The 25078-nt window shown below is 38.1% G+C and overlaps 1 protein-coding gene across 1 annotated transcript in view; it reads right to left on the bottom strand.

The window, feature by feature from the left end:
- Nucleotides 1–1832: 1832 nt before the first annotated feature.
- The window catches only part of LOC306857431 (protein TANC2-like), a gene marked incomplete at both ends in the record, with an annotated part of 75134 nt that continues 51888 nt past the window's right edge, over nt 1833–25078 (bottom strand). The window contains 13 exons of the mRNA XM_079397373.1: nt 1833–3852; nt 5302–5402; nt 5613–5759; nt 5861–5952; nt 7047–7079; nt 9891–10023; nt 11180–11355; nt 12446–12569; nt 12647–12780; nt 17336–17429; nt 18322–18723; nt 23050–23286; nt 24903–25025. Of these exons, the coding sequence (XP_079253499.1) occupies nt 1833–3852; nt 5302–5402; nt 5613–5759; nt 5861–5952; nt 7047–7079; nt 9891–10023; nt 11180–11355; nt 12446–12569; nt 12647–12780; nt 17336–17429; nt 18322–18723; nt 23050–23286; nt 24903–25025 (3816 nt within the window). The remainder of the gene's footprint in view (nt 3853–5301; nt 5403–5612; nt 5760–5860; nt 5953–7046; nt 7080–9890; nt 10024–11179; nt 11356–12445; nt 12570–12646; nt 12781–17335; nt 17430–18321; nt 18724–23049; nt 23287–24902; nt 25026–25078) is intronic.

Raw genomic sequence — 25078 nt, 5'->3', positions numbered from 1 at the left:
AGAGTCCTGTGTTCCCAAGTGTTATTTATTTAGCTTTTCCCCGAGGTTGACCATGAGGCATTTCTCGATTCAAGCAAGTTTACACTGACAGCAATAAAAAGGTGAATATGGTTGCCTATAAGACAAGCTGTCTAGATATCTGTCCATATACTGTATTTGTTGAGGAGATCTGACCAAAGCCACATTTAAGCTCCGCGTGTTAATAATATTGCATTCTGAAGCAGAGAACTTCAAAAGGAACTATTGTATTTTTACACGACAAATACACTATTTCAAAATGGCTAGTTTGCTTTTCGGTAATTTGTGACGCCACTGAACTGTGTTTGACACGTGAGGTTCATCGAGTCCTTCTCACGCTGCATTTAGCGACGCGTTTGCAGAGAGCAGGATTTTTGTATGCATGAACACATTTGGCCACTATATACAGCAAGTACACTGCGCTCTATAAAGGCTGTTATATACACTCTTTAATATCTTTTTAAAAACATAATTTTGCTCTTTTATATTATTGTTCATTCATTTGCTTGAAAAATTAGAATTGCACCAAGGACAATAACTGCTATTTGTTTTCTAGTAGTACAACTAATCACAGGTTATTTTCCAGCGTCCACTGAACGTTCGTCAGTAAGGATTTCCCAGCCCAGATCCAAAAACATCTCCAACCCCCTAATATTCACATTCCATATAATCCTTACAAATGAATAAAGTGCTCTCTTTCTTCATAATGTCACAGGCAGATCAAAGTTACGAATAAAAGTTTAAAAGTTAAAGCAAACATACTTCACTTGATATACTAATGCTTCTCTGTGACAACGCAAGATTCCATTTCTTAGAACAATAAAGAAACTGAAAAAAGAGAAGAAATTCTATTACTACCTTGCAAACGCCCCTGAAACTTTGTGTTGCGTAGTATACATACTGTAGAGTTCATAAGACGTCTATGGTGTGATACATTCCTCCGCTTGAAATACGTCTGGATTGCCACTCCAGTACTTGGTAATTAACTGAACTCATTTTAAAGAATTAAAGACCAAGCGATATCCACAAAATGCGAGGGTTACTTGAAATCATATTAAGCTTATTCCCAAGGAATTGATTAAACTACTATTATTGCCACTCTACAACTGTGAATTTTGGCACAAACAATATTTCTGCTTGGGAGCCAGAATTGTAAGGTAAAAACTGTAAAGATTATAATCTCCAGTCATAAACTTTGAATCGTTATTTTGAAAATATCTGATACCATTTCCAAAAGTCCAAATCAATAAATACAAAATTAAAAACAGAAAGAAAACAAAATAAACCTGACACAAAAACCGCTTTAATATTCTATACATCATATAACTTAATTATAAATATTACTCTTTTCCTTCTATAACTACAACTTAGTTTTTCTGAAACAGATTTTCTCTTTTTACAGTATTGAACAATTCAACAATATGATGTCCAGAAAGCCTAGCAAATTTGTTTAGTTTCATTGGGAAGAGAGAGAGAAGGATTACCGCTTTAGTGCTGGGAACGATGGCAAGACACACTATTCCTCTGAGCTTTAAAGGATATTTTTTTTTACTTTAACATACGGTATTGTAATACTCCAAAAGGGTGCTGTCAGGGTATTTGTAGCCTGTCTGGCACCAGAGTTATATTCTACCAACAGATTGAGTTGACAAAGTAGGCACAGGTAATTGTACACAACTTTTGTAACACTGTTTTTTAGTTTACTAAAAGTGTTTCTAGTATGCCGTTTCCTCCATTCGCAATACTGGCTTTAATAACCTCCACCTACACATTCACTGTCACTCACACCTTATGCCCACCCTTTTGGGCGCCTATTAAACATTTGACTCCACAAAGGGTCTCTTTGGTTTGATGGGCGAGGTGGGACCTTGTCTGGCATCGCGGGAAAGCTGGCGGTACATGTTCTCCTGGTACGCCTGTGCCACGGGCATTGTCCGTGCCACCTTAACATCCTGGTATGTTGGCGCCTGGCTCACTCGCTCCATGTGGTCTCGATCACGGGCCCCTCCGTTGGCAAGCTTGCCCAGGGAGGAGGGCTGGGGCTGGATGTAGTACTCCTCCTCTAGCATGTGTCCATTCTGGGCATTATTGGTCTTATTGTAGTAGGCGATATTGCCAAGAGATGTGGGGCTAGTGATGACCGATTCCAGAGATGACACGGGCCAGGCCCGGGAAGGCTGGTGAAGGTACTGCTGCTGAGTCCTTGCGGTCTTGTCGATGATGCCCATGAACGGAGTGGTCCGGGATCGGGCGGGTTCGCCCGAGTACAGTCCGCTCTGAGAGGGCGACAGAGCAGATGGCTCATCGAAGCTCCGTTCATATGGACCCTGCAGCGGGATTTCCATTTGAGCCATGGAGGAGGACGGCCTGAAGCCAGGGGCTAGATTGCAGCTGGAGCCTGAGGAGATATTACCGCTAGATGGGGAGAAGCGAAGATTTACGCTCTGGGAGTGGATAAGTGGTCTGGGGGTCGATACATGCTGTTTTAGGTCACTTGTGTTGGCACTGATAGGTCTGCGCACTAAGTGCGGGATCTCCGGAGAGCCCAGCTGGCACGGTGGCAGAGCAGAAGCTGCCACCGCTCTCTCGAGTTCATGCTTGGAGACTGGATAGTATGCTGCTGACTGACTGCGGCTTATCTGGGGGGTCTGGCTGAAGCGCATGCCTCCAGGTCCCCCTGTAGCTGAGCGGTATGCCGAAGCGGGACGCTGAGGCATCTCATCTTTCCCCAAGTTTGACTCCAGAACCCCAGCAGGCCCACCTCGGCCCCCATGCTGACAGAGAGCTCCCACACTGAGGCTGGATTGCACTTGAGACATTGACCGGCCATCCAGCGAGGGTTGGTACACCAGCCTCGGCTCTCGATCTCTCTCCCTGTCCACATCCATGGAGCTACCTTGGTACCTGCTGCTAAGCGGATGCGCCAACTGGCTGTACACGCTGTTACTGGGCTGGTTAGTGCGGACGATCTGTGCCATAGAGGGCTGCAGGCGCAGACCCTGAACCTGGTGGTGCTGGCTGCTCTGAGAGCTCTGGGAAGGTTGCGACTGGAGTTGGAAGGACCGCTGGCTGCTCATCTTCAGCAGTGGTGATTTAGGACGGCTAGGTAAAGGTTCCTGCTGGTAGCGGACTGGCGAGCCAGACTGGGAACGATACAGACACACGCTCTCAATCGGAGGGCTACCTCTGAATGGAACCCCACGCCTAAGAGGAGATGGCGGAGGACTCTGGTAGTCCATCCCCTGGTTCCCTCCACTGCCCATGGGTGGAGGGCTGAAGCGGTAGGAGGACTGATGGGCTGGCGAGGTGTGCGGTGGACTCTGGCGGTAGTGGGAGTTCTGATGTGTCGGAGAGATACACGGAGAGGTGGACTGGTAACTATGATGGGTAGGAGATGACATGGAGGAGGAGCTTGGGTGGAACTCGAAGGCCTGCCCTCCAGATAGGTAGCCGGTGTCGTGATGGGGTGGAGAAAGGGGTGGACTGCGTATAATGGCAAGGCTCGAAGCGTTCGACCGAATGTCAGAAGCAAGACCAATGGACACGGCCTCTAGCTCTTGTTCCAGGAAGTCGTCATCCTCAAACAAGTCTTGGACGGGCTCCATATCATCCAGTCTTGGCTCAGGAGGAGGGGTATGATGAGGGGGCTCCTCATCTTCCTCCACCGGTAAGGGAGATGGTGGTGGGGATGGAGGAGGCTCAAGCTCTGGCTCCTCTGATTGGGTAACTTGCCTGTACTCCTCGTCCACGCGCTGAAGGAGGCGCTGGATTTCACGATTGTTGGGACACAGCTTTATGGCTTCCCTCAGGTCTTCTAGTGCTTCAGCGAATTGCCTAAAAAGCGGCAATGGAAATATTTAGCAAACAATAAGTAACTTGATATGTGAAGCCCTGTTCATACCACCATGTATGTCATTAGTCTCTGTACTGTGAAGACGCTTCTGGGTGTTCCTAGTGCTGTCGTTCTAATGTTATTGGTAGACTGCACATCTGGACATATCTTTAGAAAATGCTATCACAACTTGTATATTGCTGGTAAAACTAAAACATCCTTCTAATTTAGGGCTGAAAGATTAATTGAAATTGAACCGAAATCTCGATTTGGCTTAATGCAATTATTGAAACGCAAAGGCTGCGATTTTTTTATTTAATAAATATATGTACAGCGTCAGTAGTAAATGCTGCTCAATCTCTGCAAGTCATGTGAGTTTGAGTCACGTTTAACGTGCATCTGAAAAAGCAACATGCACCAAACATCCTCCTAAACTCAATGAAAAGAGATTTATTCACCCGTTATACAACAAAAGAGAACATTTAATAAAATGTCTTTACTCCACAGCATTAGGTTGAGTGTTTGAAATTACTGCATTATCTGACCTGGTTTGGCTTCTTATCACAAAATGATGCAGATAATGCATTCTATACTGTAATAAAGGCTATGTCGATTAGCATTGGATTATAAATGTCCTTTTTTATTATTAAACTACCCAAGATCAGTTCAAACCTTTTTCCTTTTTATTCAATGACAGCAATAGCTAGATAACTTTGTCCATATTAGGGATTTCCTGGAACGTCATGAGCTCTATTACATCTGTGATGCATATTTGGAGATTCTCATATTTCATATTAAAACATGGGAAATTAAGAAATTACTGTCAAAGATTTTGTATGTTAACAAGTAACCCTGCAGTTGTTTGTAAACAATAGTTTTCTGTAAAATTAAATTATTTTTGCTCTTATCTTATTATTTTGTTTATCTAATTATTATGCATTTTTAGTTGTTGTTGTTGTTCATTTGTTTTAAATATCGCAGTTTAAATCACAAATAGTCATTTTAACCAGGTCAATCGCAATTAGATTTTTTCCCCAAATTGTGCAGCCCTATTTTAATTTGACTAGGAATTAGACTTGAAAGTAGCAATCTCCTGTTGGAGAGTGTTGTTACATAAGCTACAGCACAGCTTGGTGCATTAAATCATTAACTGTTTCTAAACGGTTCACTGCATCATATAATTAACAACATGAACCATCAATGTATGAATCAAACTGACAGATTCTTCTCTCCTATTGGTTGTCTCTTAACAAATTTCGCTGTTCGTTTGCATAAAGTTGAACTATTCTTAACTTGTGTTGCTTGACACGCCTACATTCTGCTGCCAGCGGTCACTGTCGCTCGCGTCGCCAGCTCTCTACTGAAAATGAATGGGATCATATCGCTTTGTCGTTGTGTGTAGCTGGAGGTGTGAACAGGGCTCAAGGAAATAAACAATGGAAGAACCCTACCTGCTGCTACGCTTGGCACGCGCTCTAGAATAGAATGCCTCATAAGACTTAGGCTTCAGTTCCAGAGCCTTGGTAGCAAACTCTTCCGCCATACCAAAGTCCTGCAACCAAAAATAGTGTATTTCATTTTTGCAATCTGGGGGTTGACATATCATTATTTTGCACAGTTATACTAGAAGTACGTCAGCAAGGTTGTCACGACATGCCGCATACTGCAGTTACAATATTACAGCATCACACAAGCATTATATGCAGAATCTTACTGTGCGCTAGAATGAGAGTATTTTTAGAAACGCTCATGCTGTTCTCACATTCATTTTCCTCCGACAGCGAGACAAGTTCAGGAACAAAGATACTTTGAGCTCCTTAAAGGTCTTCAGGTCCTCACTTAATCCTTCTCTGGGAAATTTCTTCAGAGCGCACTGGTAGCGCTGAGCTGCCTCCTTCACTTTACCCTTCTGCAGGTGAAAAGATGATTGACTGTGTAAATACACAGAGCCAAAGACTTTGTACTAGACAAATCTGAGCAAACATCAGGTAAATTGCGAGTAAATCTGACCTTGTAGAAGCCATCTCCTTCCTCTAAAAGTTTACTCAGTAGGATAATCATGATGTCAGGTTTCGATGTCGCCATTGCCCAAGTAGCAGGACCTATGGGTTACAGGATGTTTGATGGGTCAAAATGAGCAACTGGTCTGAGGGGACAACATGGGGAGAGACGGAGGAGTGCAGAGAGCGCTCAGGAGCAGTGTTGGGGGTAATGCACTACAATTAACACGAGTTAGGTAATCAGATTACTTTAAGTAACTAGTAAGTAATGTATTACTTTTTAATTTAGGAGGAAATATCTGAGTTACTTTTTCAAATAAGTAACTTGTTACTGTGTTTCTCATGTATTGAGTGACAGCTTTGGTGTTGCCATGTTGAGAAGATGACATTGTGTGTGAACATGATCATATTTAGTCTAGAACTACAGTAAGATTATGTTTTTACTCATCTCACCTACACAAAAACACATTCAGTGTTCCTCAAAATAAACAAAAACAATCAAATGCAAACTCTGAATATTAAGCAAACCTGCAATAATTAAACATGTTAAATAAGACAAATATCATTTATGTATTTAATCCCATTTTATTAACCATTTAATTGTCTTTGCTGCTGACCTTCAATGATCCAATTCAACCATACTAATAAGCAAAAATGACACATTTGTGTTTCATTTTTTAATAGTGTTGAACTTTCTTCTCCTGCGTCATATTCTTCATGTGATTAGTTTGAGCGGCGTCCTCTACTGTACAGACCTGAATCTACATTTCCTTCAGCCTGAGGCGGATTCACTTCACTTTTGGTGTGAAAGAGCTTTTACGTTTGTAAAAAGTTAAAAACAAAACAAACAAATGTTAAGCACAAAACAAGCAAGCCCTGCCCAGGTTTAAAAAGTAACTCAAAAGTAACGTAACGCATTACTTTCCACAATAAGTAACGCAATTAGTTACTTTTTTTAGAAAGTAACGCAATATTGTAATGCATTACTTTTAAAAGTAACTTTCCCCAACACTGCTCAGGAGTCATAACAAACAGATGAAGGCATGGACAACGGGATGAGGATGCCTTCAGTTCTCATTGTAATTCCCTTTTATTTTTAACATGCCAGTTAAACCTACAGCACCCAAACACAGCGCTGCACACACAACAAAGAGCTGTCAGGATGCCTTAAGGAAAGCGAGATGCACAAGCATTACCTCCTTTACACCGACTCGGCAGCGTCTGACATCCTGAGGTCAGAGGTCAGGGGTTGTGAGAGCGAGGGAATGAGGATTGGGGTTGTGTGAGAGAGAGATGGAGCGAATGAGAGTGGTGTGTGTTTAGGTGAGTGAAAGCCAGAGCGGGAGAAAGACGAAGTGAAGAGTGAAGAGTGGTCGTGGAAGAAAGGTGAGGGGGAACACAAAAAAGCAGCCGTGAGTGGTGAGAAATAAGAGCTTCGGCTGAAGAATAAGAAAGTAAGTCAAGTCAAAAGTAAAGTCAGCTTTATCTGCCCACAAAAATAGGGGATAATTCGGCCTTACAGTCTCTCTTTGCATGTTTTATTGATATCAAAGAGTGGATGGCAGCAAATTTTCTTCACCTGAATGAATCTAAGACTGAAGTGATAGTGTTTGACCCTCTGAGTTCTTCTGAACCTGTAATCAATCAGTTAGGTCCCTTTAAATCTAAGGTACATAATCATGCAAGTCATTTTTGATGCAGAGTTAAAGTTTGATTTACTTTTATTTTTAAGAGAATATGGCGTTTCTCATGCATCAATTTCACTCCTGCAGCTGGCTCTGAATGCTGCTGCCAGGCTTTTAACTGGGACGAGGAAATTTGTAAGTATAACACCCATATTAGCATCCCTTCATTGGCTTCCAGTCAAATTTAGAATTCAGTACAAGTTACTATTATTTGTAGCTAGTTGTTCCCAAGTCTATTAAAATCAAAAGGAGACAGGGCCTTTTCTGTTGCAGCTCCTCGTTTATGGAATAGTTTACCTCTCCATGTTAGATCTTGTGCCACTCTTGATGCTTTTAAATTGATTGTCATTTTGTGATTGTTTTACTGTGTTTTACTATTTTTAGATTGCATGCCTAATGTTTGATACACTGTAAAAATGACTGTGATTTTAACTGTAAAAAACTGTGAAAATGCTACAGTAAAAACCTGCTAAATGGTTAACGGTAAGTTCCTGTAACATTTACAGGGAAAAAACATAAACTGACGTTGCATTTCAAATTTTGTTTGAATTTGATGTTTTTTCTTTGAAATAACTGTTTCTTAGTTATGTTTATTAGGATTGTATGATACATCTAATGTTGTTAAATTAATGTGTATTGCATATTTCAGTTTAATGAGTCTCACCATGATGGTGTTTAGTGTTTGTGTGAATGACACGGAGCACCTTCTATAAATGTTATTATTTAAAAGCTGCTTGTGATAGGCTTTGGTTCATCATGCGACTTTCTCATCACCACCTGCTTTTGGTGGTTATCAGTGTATTTCAAAGGTACAAAACAGATTTCAGTACTTCCATCAGTTAATGAAATTTACGGTATTTAACTGTAAATTTAAGTTAAAACCTAAAATGTTGTTACAGGAATTTTTAACCGTAGAATTCCGGCAACCACAGCTGCTGTTTTTTACTGTAAATTTTACAGATTTCTTTTTACAGTGTATGTAAAGCACTTTGGTCAACGTATGTTAATGTGCTGTCTAAATAAATAGACTAGACTAGGTAAAACAGCACCAGCACTAACAATGCTAAACCATCCCTTGCCAACAATTAAACGGACAAACAGAGAAAGGCAGTAAAGAGAAAGAGAAACAGGTAGCGAGTGAAATCAAACGCAAACACCACAAACAAAGAGTCACGGATCTAGAGACACGTAACCAGGAGTCAGTGAAGTAAAGCACATGAATGCTGCAGCAGCCGAGCACAAGCTGAGATACGTGGAAACATACACATATACATGAGGATTTCCAGTCATTTCTAATCTTGTAGACCATGCTAATGCTCATTTCTCTTCCCTAAGCCGTTTTCCTTTTGGGGATCGTCAGTGATTTCTGGTTTTACTGGACAAAGCCGGAGCCACACTAACACTGGGATAAGTTTACATGCACTGATTTTCAGTCGGCATGAATTCAGTCTGATTTCACATATTCATGAACATTTCACATATTTTGACAGTCCACTTTTACTAACTAGAGTAGTAGTAGACTATGGGATAGATTTACTAAACAGGGCAAATTCTGAGTGTGAGCAAAAACCAATAATTTGACGAGCATAAATGTTAGTAAATTGCGTTGCATGATTTATTTGAAGACTCTCATAAATTTTGTGTCTGAAAGGGAAACTCCTACAAATGCATATTCAGTAAGATCAGGAAGCTTCACTGCGCGTCTTTAGTAAATCCTGACAGTACTGTTTTAACACCAAAAGACGGTTTGCCCTTTCTGTTTAATATCTGCTAATACTTTATTTGAAATGCTGACGTATATGTTAGAAAAGTTTAGCAAATATTTATGCTGCAGTTCAAGAAGAAAGATGAAAATAAACTTTGCAAGATATATGTAAATATGTGACCCTGCAGCACAAAAGCAGTCATGAGTAGCACAGGTATATGTGTAGAAATAGACAACAATACATTGTATGGATCAAAATTATAAATTTTTTCTGTAAATTTCCTACTGTAAATATATCAAAACTTCATTTTTGATTAGTAATATGCATTGCTAAGAACTTCATTTGAACAACTTTAAAGGTGATTTTCTCAATATTTAGATTTTTTTGCTCCCTCAGATTCCAGATTTTCTAATAGTTGTATCTCAGACAAATATTGTCCTATCATAACAAACCATACATCAATGGCTTATTTATTCAGCTTTCATATGATGTGTAAATCTCAATTTCTAAAAATGTACCCTTATGACTTGTTTTGTGCTCCAGGATCACAGCACTGCATATGCTGTATTTTTGAATGAGTGGCTGATGTGGCTTTTCAATCTGAGTAGGCCATTGGTTTGATTATTTGGTTACATGTAAATTGTCATACCGATTTTGGCTCCTTTCTTCAACAGGGCTTCCACCACAGACGTGTTTCTGCAGCCGACGGCGCGGTCTAAAGGACGCATCCCACTGTAGTCCACATGCTCGATCAAAGCCCCATGATCCACCAGGAACTGCACCTGAGACCGAGAACAACACTCAGTGATGGAGGAAACATCACATTAAACACACTGAAGTGTAAGCACAAACGGCTGTGGATTAGCACAGAAAACAATGTTTGGATAGTCCTACACTTAAGTTAAGTGAACGAACAGATGTTCTTCCACTAACATTAATAGAAAGTTGACTCGTCTTTAATAATGTTTTCAAAACCATTATTTATTTATAGTTCATGAAAAGTTTTTTTTCCTGAAATGTTTTTGTTTGAATGTGCGCCGGATGTTTTTACATGTTACGACTGGTTTCAGAATGTTTCAGTTTAAAGTAACATTCCCATAATTGTTTGCTAAATTATAAAATGGAATGTTTCCTTAACATTCTCATGACCAAGAAAAATATGTTTTTTAGACATTTAAAAAACTGGATGTTTTCAATGTTTGGAGAACATGATGTTTTTCTAACTTCATGCGAACGTTAGGTTTTAGAATATATTTGTTGCTGGGCAGTGAGCTGTAGACAGCATTTTAAAACTTCAATAACAATATACACATACTATAATATGAACATTATATGCATTCTTTTCACAGAAAAAAAAATGAGAAGAATTGTTAATTTTGCAGAAGTTGATGTGATGTCAATATTTTTTTTAATGGCTCATTATATTCTTAAAGTCAAATGGAATGGAAGCATGCCTATATTTCAACAAATTAAACTATTTGGAAAAGATATCAAAAAGTAAAAACTTGATAGCAGTGTAATCAATAAGTATTTATTAGCCTGAGTGTTTAACACAGTTTAATAAGCCTTTAAGTGTGAAGGTCGAATAGGCCTTACATCATGTGATTTCTTTTTTGATTCATACTCTATTAACTATATGGATGGATTTTGGATATTTGATTATTCGCTACAGTAAACCCAGTAGAAAAACAGGTCAAAACAGCAAAAAAAGGACAACAGCAGGTTTGGAGGAGTTTAACCGCTCTGGGAGGAAAGTAAATCTAAGATTTCTTTTTTAAAAAGTCCAATTATTTATATTACAGATGTGGTCACAATAGGCTGAAGGTGTGCTTTGAGTTTGGTGGATGCATAGCTCCTGGAGGAGTATTTAGAAAATTTGGTCTCAAATTAAGTATTTTTTTAACCCAAACTTGTCAAGCTAACTGAAATATGGCTCACCACGTCTGAGTCTCCATAGAAGGCGGCCAGATCGAGAGGCGTTCGTCCGTTTTTATCGGCGTGGTCCGTCGCAGCTCCTCTTTCCACCAAACAGCAAACCACAGACAGATGTCCTTTCAAACACCCCCAGCTGAGCGCCGTCAGACCCTCCTTATCCATCAGATCCAAACACGCACCTACAGTCAAACCAACATTTCAACATTTCTCATATTAGATCACAGTTTATACCCTATAGTTTCGAAAATGGTAACAAAATATGACAAGAGCTCAGAGTTAAACTGTGTCAGAATTCATCTTGCTAATGAGATAACTTTGAGAGAAAAGTATTTAATGGATTACAATCAACCAAAAATTGTTCATCTGTTTGATTTAATTACACAGTTAACAATTTAGCTCAACCAATTACCAAGCAATGCTTCATTTTGTTCAGTCTGTGGTATACAAAGGTTTCATTAGCAATTAAAGAAAAACACTTACAGGGTTAGGTCACCCAAAAATGTCATGTCGTTCCAAACCTGTAAGAGCTTTCTGACCCTGTATAGACAGCAATGCAACTGACATTTTCAAGGCCCAAAAATGTGGCAAGAACATCGTTAAATAGTCCACGTAACATCGGTGGTTAAACCTTAATATTATGAAGCTACAAGAATGCTTTTTGTGCACAAAGAAAACAAAAACAGTATCATAGCTATTAAACTACATCTTATGATTTTAAATCTGTATTTAACCTCAGAAAGATCTCAAAGTCAGTCTGATTTTGTGGTGGCTGTGCTTTAAAATTAAATGACTATAATGTTAATTGAAATGAAGAAGGATTGTGAAAGTCTGACAGTAATCAGTGTTGAGTAGGTTAACCCTGCCTGCTTTACATGTTTCAAGTGATTAACAGATGAAATCAATTGTTAAAAATTAGAAAAGTAATCAGTTACATTACTTTAATAAAGTAATTGATACAGTTACACTACTATTACATTTTAAATATGGTAACTTTTAATCTGTAACCTATTATATTTCCAAAGAAACCTTCCCATAAAGGTGTGTATCAATTTTACTGGTAGCCCACTGTATGAAGAATTTTTGAGTATAATATCTTCACTTACATAAATGAACTATAGTGTCCTGCACCCACTATAAAAACATTATTTTTTTAAATTATATCTGGTGTCTGAATAAGTTTAGGTTTGACTGTACAAATAAAGACACAAGATATATTTCATGCATGCCCCATTAAACTGTGTTTCTGCCATAAAGGTGTGTATGCTGTACCCTGAGCCATGAGGAACTCCACCGTGTCCAGATGCCCCTCTGAGGCTGCCATCATGAGCGGAGTACGGCCTTGTTTATCAGCCAGGTTCACATCTGCTCCGTGCGACACCAACAGATCCACGATCTGGAAGAGAGTATACAGCTGAAGCGTGCAGAAGCGCTCTGTGGAGATGAAGCTGGAGACCAGGGTTCATCAGTTACCTGCCAGTGGCCCTGCCTCACAGAGCTGAAGAGCGGCAGCACTCCTCTCCGGTTGGGCTGTGACACAGAAGAGCCCTGCTCCAGCAGCATCTGACAGACCTCCAGCTTCCCTCGGCCTGCTGCGGCGGACAGCGCTGAGGACACGAGCCAGACACAGCACTCGGTCATCACAGGAACACTCTCAGAACAACACATGCTCTTCCACTAACATTAACACAACGCTATCTGGGCCTGTATTCATCTTACCACTAAGAGTTCTCCTAAAGACAGTGTTGGGGAGGAACAAAGTAACTAACTAACTATTTATGTATGCATGCATGTATTTATTTATTTTATTTTATATTAATCATATCCAAAATAAACGTTTTTGTTCATATAATATATACGTGTACTGTGTATATTTATGTATATGTAAAACTCACATGCGTGTATATATTTACGAAAAATATGTTTGTTTATATATTAAATATATTTATATATAATATAAATTATATGAATATAAATAAATACATGTAAATATTTTCAATATATATACTGTGTGTGTCATGACTGCCTACTGTGGAGGAGCGAGGAACGAGGAGACAAGGGATACTCACAATAAACAGTCTTTAATTACTAACCACTGGAACACTGACAAGGATTTGACGTATAAGACCCGACAGAGACAGAATACAAGGACCAGGACTTAAATACATGAGGTAATTGGGAGGAACGCAGGTGTGACGAATGACATAATTAGACAGGGAAGAAATTGGGTCATTGAGCACATGGGGAGGGAAAACACAACAAAAACAGTCCAGAGGTGTGACATTACTCCCCCGCGCCATAATAATTCCATCGGGGAGGGGGAGTGGGCAGACAGAGTCCAGGGAGGTGATGAAGGAGGGAGGAGACAGAAGGGGCTTGGAGCAGGAGGAGTCAGGTGGGACCCAGTCCACAGCCATGAAATCGACCCACAGTGGAGCCGACGGAGGGAGGAGCCTTGGTGGAGGAAGGGCCGATGACTCCAGGGGGCCAACCGCTGCGGCGGAGCAGGTGGTGGAGGAGCCCAAGGCGGAGACGGAGAGCCGATGAGCTAGGGCAATGGGGAGGATCCGGAGGGCCAAGGCGGAGATGGGGATCCAGATGGCTGCGGTGGAGCCAGAGCGATAGAGGACTGAGGAGCCGAAGGGATGGAGGAGCCAGAGGGACAAGGCACAGACGGAGGAGTGGATTCCCGAGGCGCAGGATGGTCGATGACAGACCAAGGCGGAGCCGGAGGGACGAGGGAGCCCGGCAGAGACAGTGGACAGATGGGCCACGGCAGAGAGGAGGGAGCTAGGAGCCATGGTGGAGCCAACGGGTCAACGGACCAAAGCGGAGTCCGGAGCCCAGAGGCTGGAGGCGGAGTCAAGGGATACTCCGACCACAGCGACGCTGGAGGATAGCAGTCCCGCAGAGCTCGCACCGCATAGATGGTGGGCTGAGGGCGAGCAGAGGGGCTGTCAGACGACAGCAGAGGAGGAGGCAGGAGCAGGTGGGAGGGTTGGCATTTGTGAGCCTCCAGGCTCTCAGGCCTAAACTCAGGAACAGGAACCCTCTCCTCTTCGGTGTGGCACAGTCACCACGCCATACTCAGCTTGCCCTCAGCTCCTCTCCGCGCTCACACCATCCGCGGCTTTCTCCCTCGTGGCTTGGGCTCTCGCGCCTAGTCTGACGATCTGTGAAGCTCTGGCTCCGTGGCGATCCTCAGCTCTGTCGTACTCTTGGGCGATGGCCCGTCAGTCGCGGCAGGCGATGGCTCTGTCAGCGGTGGGCTCGGTCTCGCGCTCTGCACAGCGGGGAGATGGTGGGCTGGGCATTGGGTCCGGAGTGTCCACTCCACAAAGATGGCGAAATCTTCGGACGACGGCGCTCTGTATGCGTGTCGTCCGGGTAGCTGGTGGTGTTAGCTAGTGGCAGGAACAGTCTAGTATGGTCCTCGAGAGCTTTGTCCCCCCGCTCCAGCAGGAGGAGGAGGTATTCGGAGCAAAGAAGGGCATCCATACAGGGAACACAACGGAAACAAAAAACTGTGCAAAAACGAGAACCAAAAACAGAGGATAGACACGGGGTTAACTAGTTTTAGGTCAGATCTTCTGTAATGATTGCCTACTCTGGAGGAACAAGGAGCGAGGAGACAAGGAGTAAACATGAACAATAGTATTTAATACAACCACTGGAACACTGGACAGGCAGGAACACACACATAGGACACGACAGAGACAGAATGCAAGGACCAGGACTTAAATACATGAGGTAATTGCTAGGAACACATGTGTGACGAATGACATAATTAAACAGGGAAGAAACTGGAGCACATGGAGCACATGGGGAGGGAAAACACAACAAAAACAGTCCACGGGCGTGACATTATGTGTGTGCTTTTATATATACATAATATATGTGTGTGTGCTGTGTATATTTATTATGTACACAAAACATTTTATTTTATTTTGGATGCGATTAATCGTTTGACAGCACTAATTTATTTATTTAGAACTTATTTTTTCCCAACAGAACTAAGCAAATTAATAGACTATTGACTGATTTGGTGAAAAATTAATAGAAGAGAATAGAGTTTTTATTGTCATTGTAAAAAATGAAATGAATTATTATTAGTAGCATTCATTATTAATTAATTCATTAAATATTTCTGGAAAAAAGGAGAGAGAAAAAAGTAATCATTTGAAAAAAAAAATAATAATAATTTCGTAATAATAATAATAATAATATAATTTCGTACATCACCCGCTCTTCAGCATGTGATTAAATCCAACCAAGATTAGATTGTTTTCTTTACACACAGAATAGGACACATGCTTATTTGATAACTGTTTTATTTCCTATTTTTTGTATATGCTTTATTTTTTAAGATTCAGTTTTTTCCAAGGCATTGTTAGATGCCAGTGTTTTCGGTCATAGTTTCAAAAAGATTTGATTTCAAAAACAGTATAGCTATTAAACTAAGTATTATGATTTTAATTCTGTATTTAACTGCAGAAAGATCTCAAAGAAAACATACTGTATCTGCAAAAGTCTGATTTTGTGGCGGCTGTGCTTTAAAATGATTTATTATTATGATCTTAATTGAAGTGAAGACGGATTTTGAGAGTCTGACAGTAATCAGTGTTGAGTTCTACTGTAAAGTTAACCCTGCCTGGATTACATGCTTGAAAATGATTAACATTTGAAAACATTTGTTAAAAATTCAGAAACGTAATCAAAAAGTAATCAAATGTAATCAGTTACATTACTTTAATAAAGAAATTGATATGGTTACACTGATATTACATTTGAAATATGGTAACTTGTAATCTGTAACCGATTACATTTCCAAAGTAACCTTCCCAGCAGTGCCTAAAGAGCAGTAAAAGTTTAGCTAAGAGTTTTCTCTTAAAACCTATTTACAAAGCTGCTGAGACAAACTTTTACTAAGGAATAGAGAGAAGTCTTTAGCTCAGAGTAAGGGGGCGGGGTTTACCTCGTTGCTATGGGTGATGTCAGCATGCATATTAACTATGCACACAGTGATTGGCTGATAGTCTCTGTCAGAGATTTATTCATAGAAATATTGTATATGATGCAATATTCAAATAAAGATTTTAAAATGCAGGCTAGGTGTCACTAATTAAACAAGTATATGTTCAGCTAATTGTCAGCCTCTTACATGTATGCTTCTAATAATAAAACACTTGTTATACTATAATATACACATAATATGCATTCTTTGCACAGAAAGCGATTAGAAACTGCAATGTGAGGAGCTCTGGAAAATAATAATCCTCAATGGGAGCAAGAGAAATGTTCAATTTATGATAAATATATATAAGATTTCCTTGTAGAAGTTAATGTGGAATATTGTTTTTAATGCTAATGCAACCACTTAGAGACTATTAGGCATTTATTTTGTGAATGTTCTGAGGTACATATTTTGGAGAGGACTAAAAATTATTTTAAAAAGAAGCTAGGATTGTTGTTCACTTTGTAGAAGCTGATGTGATGTTAAGGTGTTTTTCACTGGATGGTGATACAAATCTAGTTTTTTATATTTAAAAGTGTTTGATGTTATATTCAGAAAGTAGAATGAAAGAATGCCTATATTTGAACAGACTTAAATTTATTTAGAAACAATATGTAACAGTAAAGACTTGACAGAAATATGAACTATATATATTTTTTTTAATTATAATAATTCCATGCCATATTAATGATAAAATGAATGTACAATGTGCTCTTTATTTTATGCTTATTACATGCTTTTATCTTAGAAACATGCTAATATCAAACACTATAGAGATCAATAGCTATATTGATATATATAGAGGATCTGATTTAAATAATACACTTTTAAAGACAGACCTACTGTGAGCTACAAGGTTGTCATTCCCAATTCTTTGCTGCACAATTTTGTACCTTTTATCTTTTTAACTGTTTTTCAAATACTTATTTGCTTCAAATCAAAGTTTGTAATGTTGTGATTCACCTCGTAGCTGCTTGGTTTGGTTTATGACTCTTAAACCAAGACTTTTACAAAAAATAAAATGGAAAAAATACTCCCAGAACCAAAGAGTCTTTCATGCCAGTTTGGATGCTCCCTTAGTAGTCAGCTGTCTATGTAGGAAGCGCACTAGATTTTAGAACACAGTTATAACTAGAAAAAGCCTCTACCTGTTTCACCCCACAGGGTGTCATAGCTGTTGATCTGGGCGCGCTGAGTGTCTTCTTCATCCGTCTCAGGCAAGTCCAAGAGATAAGACACAACCTTAAACACACAGATACAGTTAGTAGCTATATGTGACCCTGGACCACAAAACTCCATAAGGGTCAATTTTGTGAAATTGAGATGTATACATCATCTGAAAGCTGAATAAATAATCTTTCCATTGATGTATGGTTTGTTATGAGAGGACAATATTTGTCTGAGATACAACTATTTGAAAATCTGGAATCTGAGGGAGCAAAAAAATCTAAATATTGAGAAAATCTCCTTTAAAGTTGTTCAAATGAAGTTATTAGCAATGCATATTACTAATCAAAAATGAAGTTTTTATATATTTACGGTAGGAAATTTACAAAATATCTTCATGGAACATGATCTTAATATCCTAATGATTTTTGTCATAAAAGAGAAATGTATAATTTTGATCCATACAATGTATTGTTGGCTATTGCTACAGATATACCTGTGTTACTCATGACTGCTTTTGTGCTGCAGGGACACAGATATGTTGGCTATGCCTAGTGGGCAGCATTTTAATGCATTCACAAGTTCTTTGAAAAAGTCCAGCCAAAAAGGTGGATGAGGTGAGAGAAATGACAGATTTCATATGCTGAAGTGTATCAATAAAAACATTCCGATTAAAACTGACTTTTTGACCCATAGGTACAACAGGGCTAAAGGCACACAGAAAGGTAAATGTTTTTTTGAACTATTCCCTTAGTGTAAGACTGAAAAAGTATATATCTTTTAAACTGAACATTGGAGCAAAGCATTTAGTGGGAAAATAAATCATATAATAATCATATATCTTTTTTAAATCTGATCAATGCATGATGTGCAAATAGTTCACAGGCATGGAGCAAAACTATTGTTAAAAATACTTTAGCCAGAGTGATACATTTCGTATAATATTTGTATAATATTTGTCCGTTACCTCTGTGTAACCCATGCTGGCGGCTGCTATAAAGGCCTGCTGTACTGCCACACTCTTGCTAAACGTCGCAGGTTTTGGAGACGTCTGCTGCTGAGTCTGAGAGTCTGCTTGTGTCTGCTGCTGTTTGGACTCCTCTGGAGGCTCCTCCTGCTCCTCCTCTTCCTTCTGCTCAGACTCCTGCGCCTCCTCCTCCGCCGCCTCCTGCTGCTCGGGGCTGGAGGGCTGCGACTCTGGGGGCGTGGCCTGTGTGGGGGAGGGCGTGGCCTGTGACTCTGCAGAGGAGGGGCTCTGCAGGTGCGTCTGACCCCAGTCGCTCTGAATGAGGAACTTTATCACCTCCAGATGTCCTCTGAGAGCAGCATGCACTAGAGCACACTGACCGTGCTTGTCCAGGTGGTCGAGCTGTGGACAGACACAGGTATGAATATCATTCTGGTGCAAACTATGCTTAAATCAAAACTCCAATCTGATTGACTGTCTTGATGCAAATTCTGTGAATCGTGCATGGATTTTATCAGACGACCAAAGTGGTTATAAGGTACTGTGGTCCCAAAATGTAACTAACTTTGACATTTGCAAAGCTGGGATCAACAACGATTTAAAATATCTGATTTAAAATCTACCTTCATTTAAAAATCTACCCACATTTTAAAAACTGGTTGATTCTTGGTCGGGTTAAACTGCAAAAGTAGCTTTACTACAGAAACTGTAAATAGTGTAAATAGCCTATCATTAAAAAATACTGCTATTTTCACTTGGTGTTTTTTCAAATAAATGCAACCTTGGCAAGCAGTTGAAACTTTTTTCAAAAACTAAAAATCTTACCAACTCCAGACCTTTGAACAAGTGCATACAATGTTAATTTATGTATTTAATTATTCAATTCCACATTTAATAATAAATATACAGTGCTGAATTTTAATTACATTACAATGTAATTTAATTGCATTACAATATTGCGTTACTCCCTAAAAAGTATCTAATTACTTGAAAAGTAATGTGTTGTTACTTTTGCGTTACTTTTTAAATCTGGACAGGGCTTGCTTGTTTGTTTTTAATATAAAAAGTTCTTCTTTTACAAATATAAAATCCCTTTCACACCAAAAGTGAAGTGAATCCGCTTCAGACTGAAGGAAATATAAATTCAGGTCTGTACAGTAGAGGGCGCAGCTCAAACTAATCACATGAAGAATATGACGCAGGAGAAGAAAGATCAACACTGTTCAGCAATAACTACAATCAAACACAAATGTGTAATTTTTGATTATTAGTATGGTTGAATTTGATCATCAAAGGTCAGCAGCAAAGACATTCGTTAATAAAATGGGATTAAATATATAAATGATATTTATCTTATTTAACATTTAATTATTGCATGTTTGTATAATATTCGGAGTTTGAGTTTGTCTGTTTTTGTTTATTTTGAGGAAATAATATGAGGAAATACTGAATGTGTTTTAGTGCAGGTGAGATGAGTAAATACATGTTAATATTTAGTCTAGAACTACAGTAAGATCATTTAGATATTTAGTCTAGAACTACAGTAAGATCATGTTGATATTTAATCTAGATCTACAGTAAGATCATGTTGATATTTAGTCTAGAACTACAGTAAGATCATGATGATATTTAGTCTAGAACTACAGTAAGATCATGATGATATTTAGTCTAGAACTACAGTAAGATCATGTTGATATTTAGTCTAGAACTACAGTAAGATCATGTTGATATTTAGTCTAGAACTACAGTAAGATCATGATGATATTTAGTCTAGAACTACAGTAAGATCATGTTGATATTTAGTCTAGAACTACAGTAAGATCATTTAGATATTTAGTCTAGAACTACAGTAAGATCATGGTGATATTTAGTCTAGAACTACAGTAAGATCATGATGATATTTAGTCTAGAACTACAGTAAGATCATGATGATATTTAGTCTAGAACTACAGTAAGATCATGATGATATTTAGTCTAGAACTACAGTAAGATCATGTTGATATTTAGTCTAGAACTACAGTAAGATCATGTTGATATTTAGTGTTGAACCACAGTAAGATCATGTAGATATTTAGTGTTGAACTACAGTAAGATCATGTTGATATTTAGTCTAGAACTACAGTAAGATCATGTTGATATTTAGTCTAGAACTACAGTAAGATCATGTTGATATTTAGTGTTGAACTACAGTAAGATCATGTTGATATTTAGTGTTGAACTACAGTAAGATCATGTTGATATTTATTCTGTAACTACAGTAAGATCATGTTGATATTTATTCTAGAACTACAGTAAGATCATGTTGATATTTAGTCTAGAACTACAGTAAGATCATGTAGATATTTAGTCTAGAACTACAGTAAGATCATGTAGATATTTAGTCTAGAACTACAGTAAGATCATGTTGATATTTAGTCTAGAACTACAGTAAGATCATGATGATATTTAGTCTAGAACTACAGTAAGATCATGATGATATTTAGTCTAGAACTACAGTAAGATCATGTTGATATTTAGTCTAGAACTACAGTAAGATCATGTTGATATTTAGTCTAGAACTACAGTAAGATCATTTAGATATTTAGTCTAGAACTACAGTAAGATCATGGTGATATTTAGTCTAGAACTACAGTAAGATCATGTTGATATTTAGTCTAGAACTACAGTAAGATCATGTTGATATTTAGTCTAGAACTACAGTAAGATCATGATGATATTTAGTCTAGAACTACAGTAAGATCATGATGATATTTAGTGTTGAACTACAGTAAGATCATGTTGATATTTAGTGTTGAACTACAGTAAGATCATGTTGATATTTAGTCTAGAACTACAGTAAGATCATGTAGATATTTAGTCTAGAACTACAGTAAGATCATGTTGATATTTAGTCTAGAACTACAGTAAGATCATGTTGATATTTAGTGTTGAACTACAGTAAGATCATGTTGATATTTATTCTGTAACTACAGTAAGATCATGTTGATATTTAGTCTAGAACTACAGTAAGATCATGTAGATATTTAGTCTAGAACTACAGTAAGATCATGTAGATATTTAGTCTAGAACTACAGTAAGATCATGTAGATATTTAGTCTAGAACTACAGTAAGATCATGTTGATATTTAGTCTAGAACTACAGTAAGATCATGTTGATATTTAGTCTAGAACTACAGTAAGATCATGTAGATATTTAGTCTAGATCTACAGTAAGATCATGTTGATATTTAGTCTAGAACTACAGTAAGATCATGTTGATATTTAGTCTAGAACTACAGTAAGATCATGTTGATATTTAGTCTAGAACTACAGTAAGATCATGTAGATATTTAGTCTGGAACTACAGTAAGATCATTTAGATATTTAGTCTAGATCTACAGTAAGATCATGTTGATATTTAGTCTAGAACTACAGTAAGATCATGGTGATATTTAGTCTAGAACTACAGTAAGATCATGTTGATATTTAGTCTAGAACTACAGTAAGATCATGTTGATATTTAGTCTAGAACTACAGTAAGATCATGATGATATTTAGTCTAGAACTACAGTAAGATCATGATGATATTTAGTGTTGAACTACAGTAAGATCATGTTGATATTTAGTGTTGAACTACAGTAAGATCATGTTGATATTTAGTCTAGAACTACAGTAAGATCATGTAGATATTTAGTCTAGAACTACAGTAAGATCATGTTGATATTTAGTCTAGAACTACAGTAAGATCATGTTGATATTTAGTGTTGAACTACAGTAAGATCATGTTGATATTTATTCTGTAACTACAGTAAGATCATGTTGATATTTAGTCTAGAACTACAGTAAGATCATGTAGATATTTAGTCTAGAACTACAGTAAGATCATGTTGATATTTAGTCTAGAACTACAGTAAGATCATGTAGATATTTAGTCTAGAACTACAGTAAGATCATGTTGATATTTAGTCTAGAACTACAGTAAGATCATGTTGATATTTAGTCTAGAACTACAGTAAGATCATGTAGATATTTAGTCTAGATCTACAGTAAGATCATGTTGATATTTAGTCTAGAACTACAGTAAGATCATGTTGATATTTAGTCTAGAACTACAGTAAGATCATGTTGATATTTAGTCTAGAACTACAGTAAGATCATGTTGATATTTAGTCTAGAACTACAGTAAGATCATGTAGATATTTAGTCTGGAACTACAGTAAGATCATTTAGATATTTAGTCTAGATCTACAGTAAGATCATGTAGATATTTAGTCTAGAACTACAGTAAGATCATGTAGATATTTAGTCTAGAACTACAGTAAGATCATTTAGATATTTAGTCTAGATCTACAGTAAGATCATGTAGATATTTAGTCTAGATCTACAGTAAGATCATGTAGATATTTAGTCTAGAACTACAGTAAGATCATGATGATATTTAGTCTAGAACTACAGTAAGATCATGTTCACACACAACGCTCTGCACTTACTCCTGATTTCTCTCAACACCAGAGCTGTCACTCAATACATCAGAAACACAGGAACTGGTGTTACTTAGTTGAAAAATACTCATATTTCCTCCTAAATTAAAAAGTAATGCATTACTTTACTAGTTACTTAAAAAGTAATCTGATTACGTAACTCGTGTTACTTGTAATACATTACCCCCAACACTGCTTACTCAGTCTTAGAAACCCAACTGCATTTATTGTGCATTTAGTGATTTCTGAGCGTCAGATGCTCTTGTACCTTTGCTCTCCTCCTGCAGAGGGCAGTGACGATGGCCAGGTGTCCGGCGGCAGCGGCGTATCCCAGCGGAGTGAGGCCGCTCTCAGATGCTGAGTCCACACTGGTGCCATTCTCCAGCAGCAGGTGCACCATGTCGGAGTAGCCCAGGTGAGCGTGCACACACAGCACCGGAGCGTTGTTTAACACCTCCGTACGGTAATTCACATTAGCGCCACCCAGCATCAGCAGCCGGGACACCTACAGAGCATGCATGTGAGAAATAAATCTAATGCTGCAGAGCGAGAAACAAATGCAAGGCCCAGACACTGGCCTTACGAAAAAGAAGTTTATTCAAGTGTGCTATTAGTATACTTCTTTAAACTAACAATAGGAAAATATACTTTTAGTCTTTTTATGTACTTCTTAAAATTATAATTAAAATGACATCTAAGTATACTTGACATATACTTAGAAAAGTCTAAATATATTTGAGCTATACTGTGCTCCTGGAATCCGTGTTTTCATTGTTATACGGTAGGGGCCGCTAGTACTCATCTTCTGTACAGTATTTCCAAAACACAAGTGAAGAAGAAACCGAAACAACATGTGCTTCCACATGTAATCTAACACCATCATCAGACATAAAACAGCATCAAATCTGTGTAACGTTATGAATAAAATATCAACCAATGAAGAGGTAATAATGACTGTCAAGCTTTGGGTGCTGATCGACTCCATCTACGCTCTGATTATCATTCTGAATCCAATTCATAGTCTTTTTCAGCTTTTTGTTCAAAATGTTGTTTATTTCTTTATGTTTTATTCATGAAACTTACCCACATTCAAGTGTTTAAAAAAGAATGCATGAATCTAGAATAAAATGTTTTTGTTTACAAGCAGATACCCTGTTCTTTCCCTGATGTTTCTTTACTAAACTAGTAGTTTACTGAGACTATACTTCAAAGTGTACTAAAATACTACCACAAGTATTTAATTAGTAAACTATCAGTATACCTATAAGTTCACTTTTAGTCTAGTTGCAGTACAAGCTACAAACATTGATGTAAACTAGTTGTGTACTCAAAGTTTACTACTGTTATACTTAAAGTATACTTATATACTAGAAAGTGGGTCAATGTAGTCTCATGGGAGTATTGAAATAGTACACTTACAAGTATACTACTAGTACACTGATATTTGTATACTTACTACATAAAGTATACTTAAAAATATATTTGAACTTTACGTAAGTATACTTAATAAAATAACATGAAGTATGCTACTTTTTAGTAAAAAAGGACAACTGTATATTCTCTAGTTTACGAAACCTTTTGAGTCTTGAAAACTAAAAAATGCTATTTTCTTGAAACTACATAACCCTTGTCAGACCAACAAAATTACCCCAAATGTTGTCCCAACTAGTCAAATTGAGTTCCCAGCATGCATTGCAGCATGAATAAATGATATTATAGAATGAATGTTTTGCTGTTTGCTGGCTTTGTTGTTGTTTTGTCATTATTGTTAGTTATTTGTTGTACTGCTCAGTAAAGAGCTCATCTTTTTAACATTTGTTGATTGCCACCGTTGAGGTTTGTGTGTCTAGTTTTGAGGCCTAGAGTATGTTCAGTTGCTTACAGCTGCTTTCTGGATATCTTAGTCTTGACGTGACGTGACAAGAATCTTTCTATTAGCAAAATAAGACAATCTGTATTGCATGAACAAACTAATTTACGTTGACTAAACAAAGCATCTTTACTGAGCAGAACTAAAAAACTGTAGTTGAGAGAACTCAAATGTCTTACTGCATCAAGTTGCCTTATTTTTTTTACGTTTTCTCAACTATTTATTTGTTAGGGTGTAGAGAGGAGAAGCACCTTTATGTTGGGTGTGTAAAGGTTTCTGAGCGATGACAGAGCTGGGGATAAACTCTCTGTGCTGTATGACACCCACAGTCCTTGCAGGATGGATGAAGAAACTCCAACCTTCTTACTCAGGCCCTACAGTATGACAAACAAAAAGCCTTAATGCATAAAAGCTCTATGTTATCAAA

This window comes from Barbus barbus, assembly GCF_936440315.1.
Source record: "Barbus barbus genome assembly, chromosome: 38".
Taxonomy (NCBI): domain Eukaryota; kingdom Metazoa; phylum Chordata; class Actinopteri; order Cypriniformes; family Cyprinidae; genus Barbus; species Barbus barbus.
Note: the sequence above shows the minus strand (reverse complement) of the source record. Positions and strands in the feature narration are given on the sequence as shown.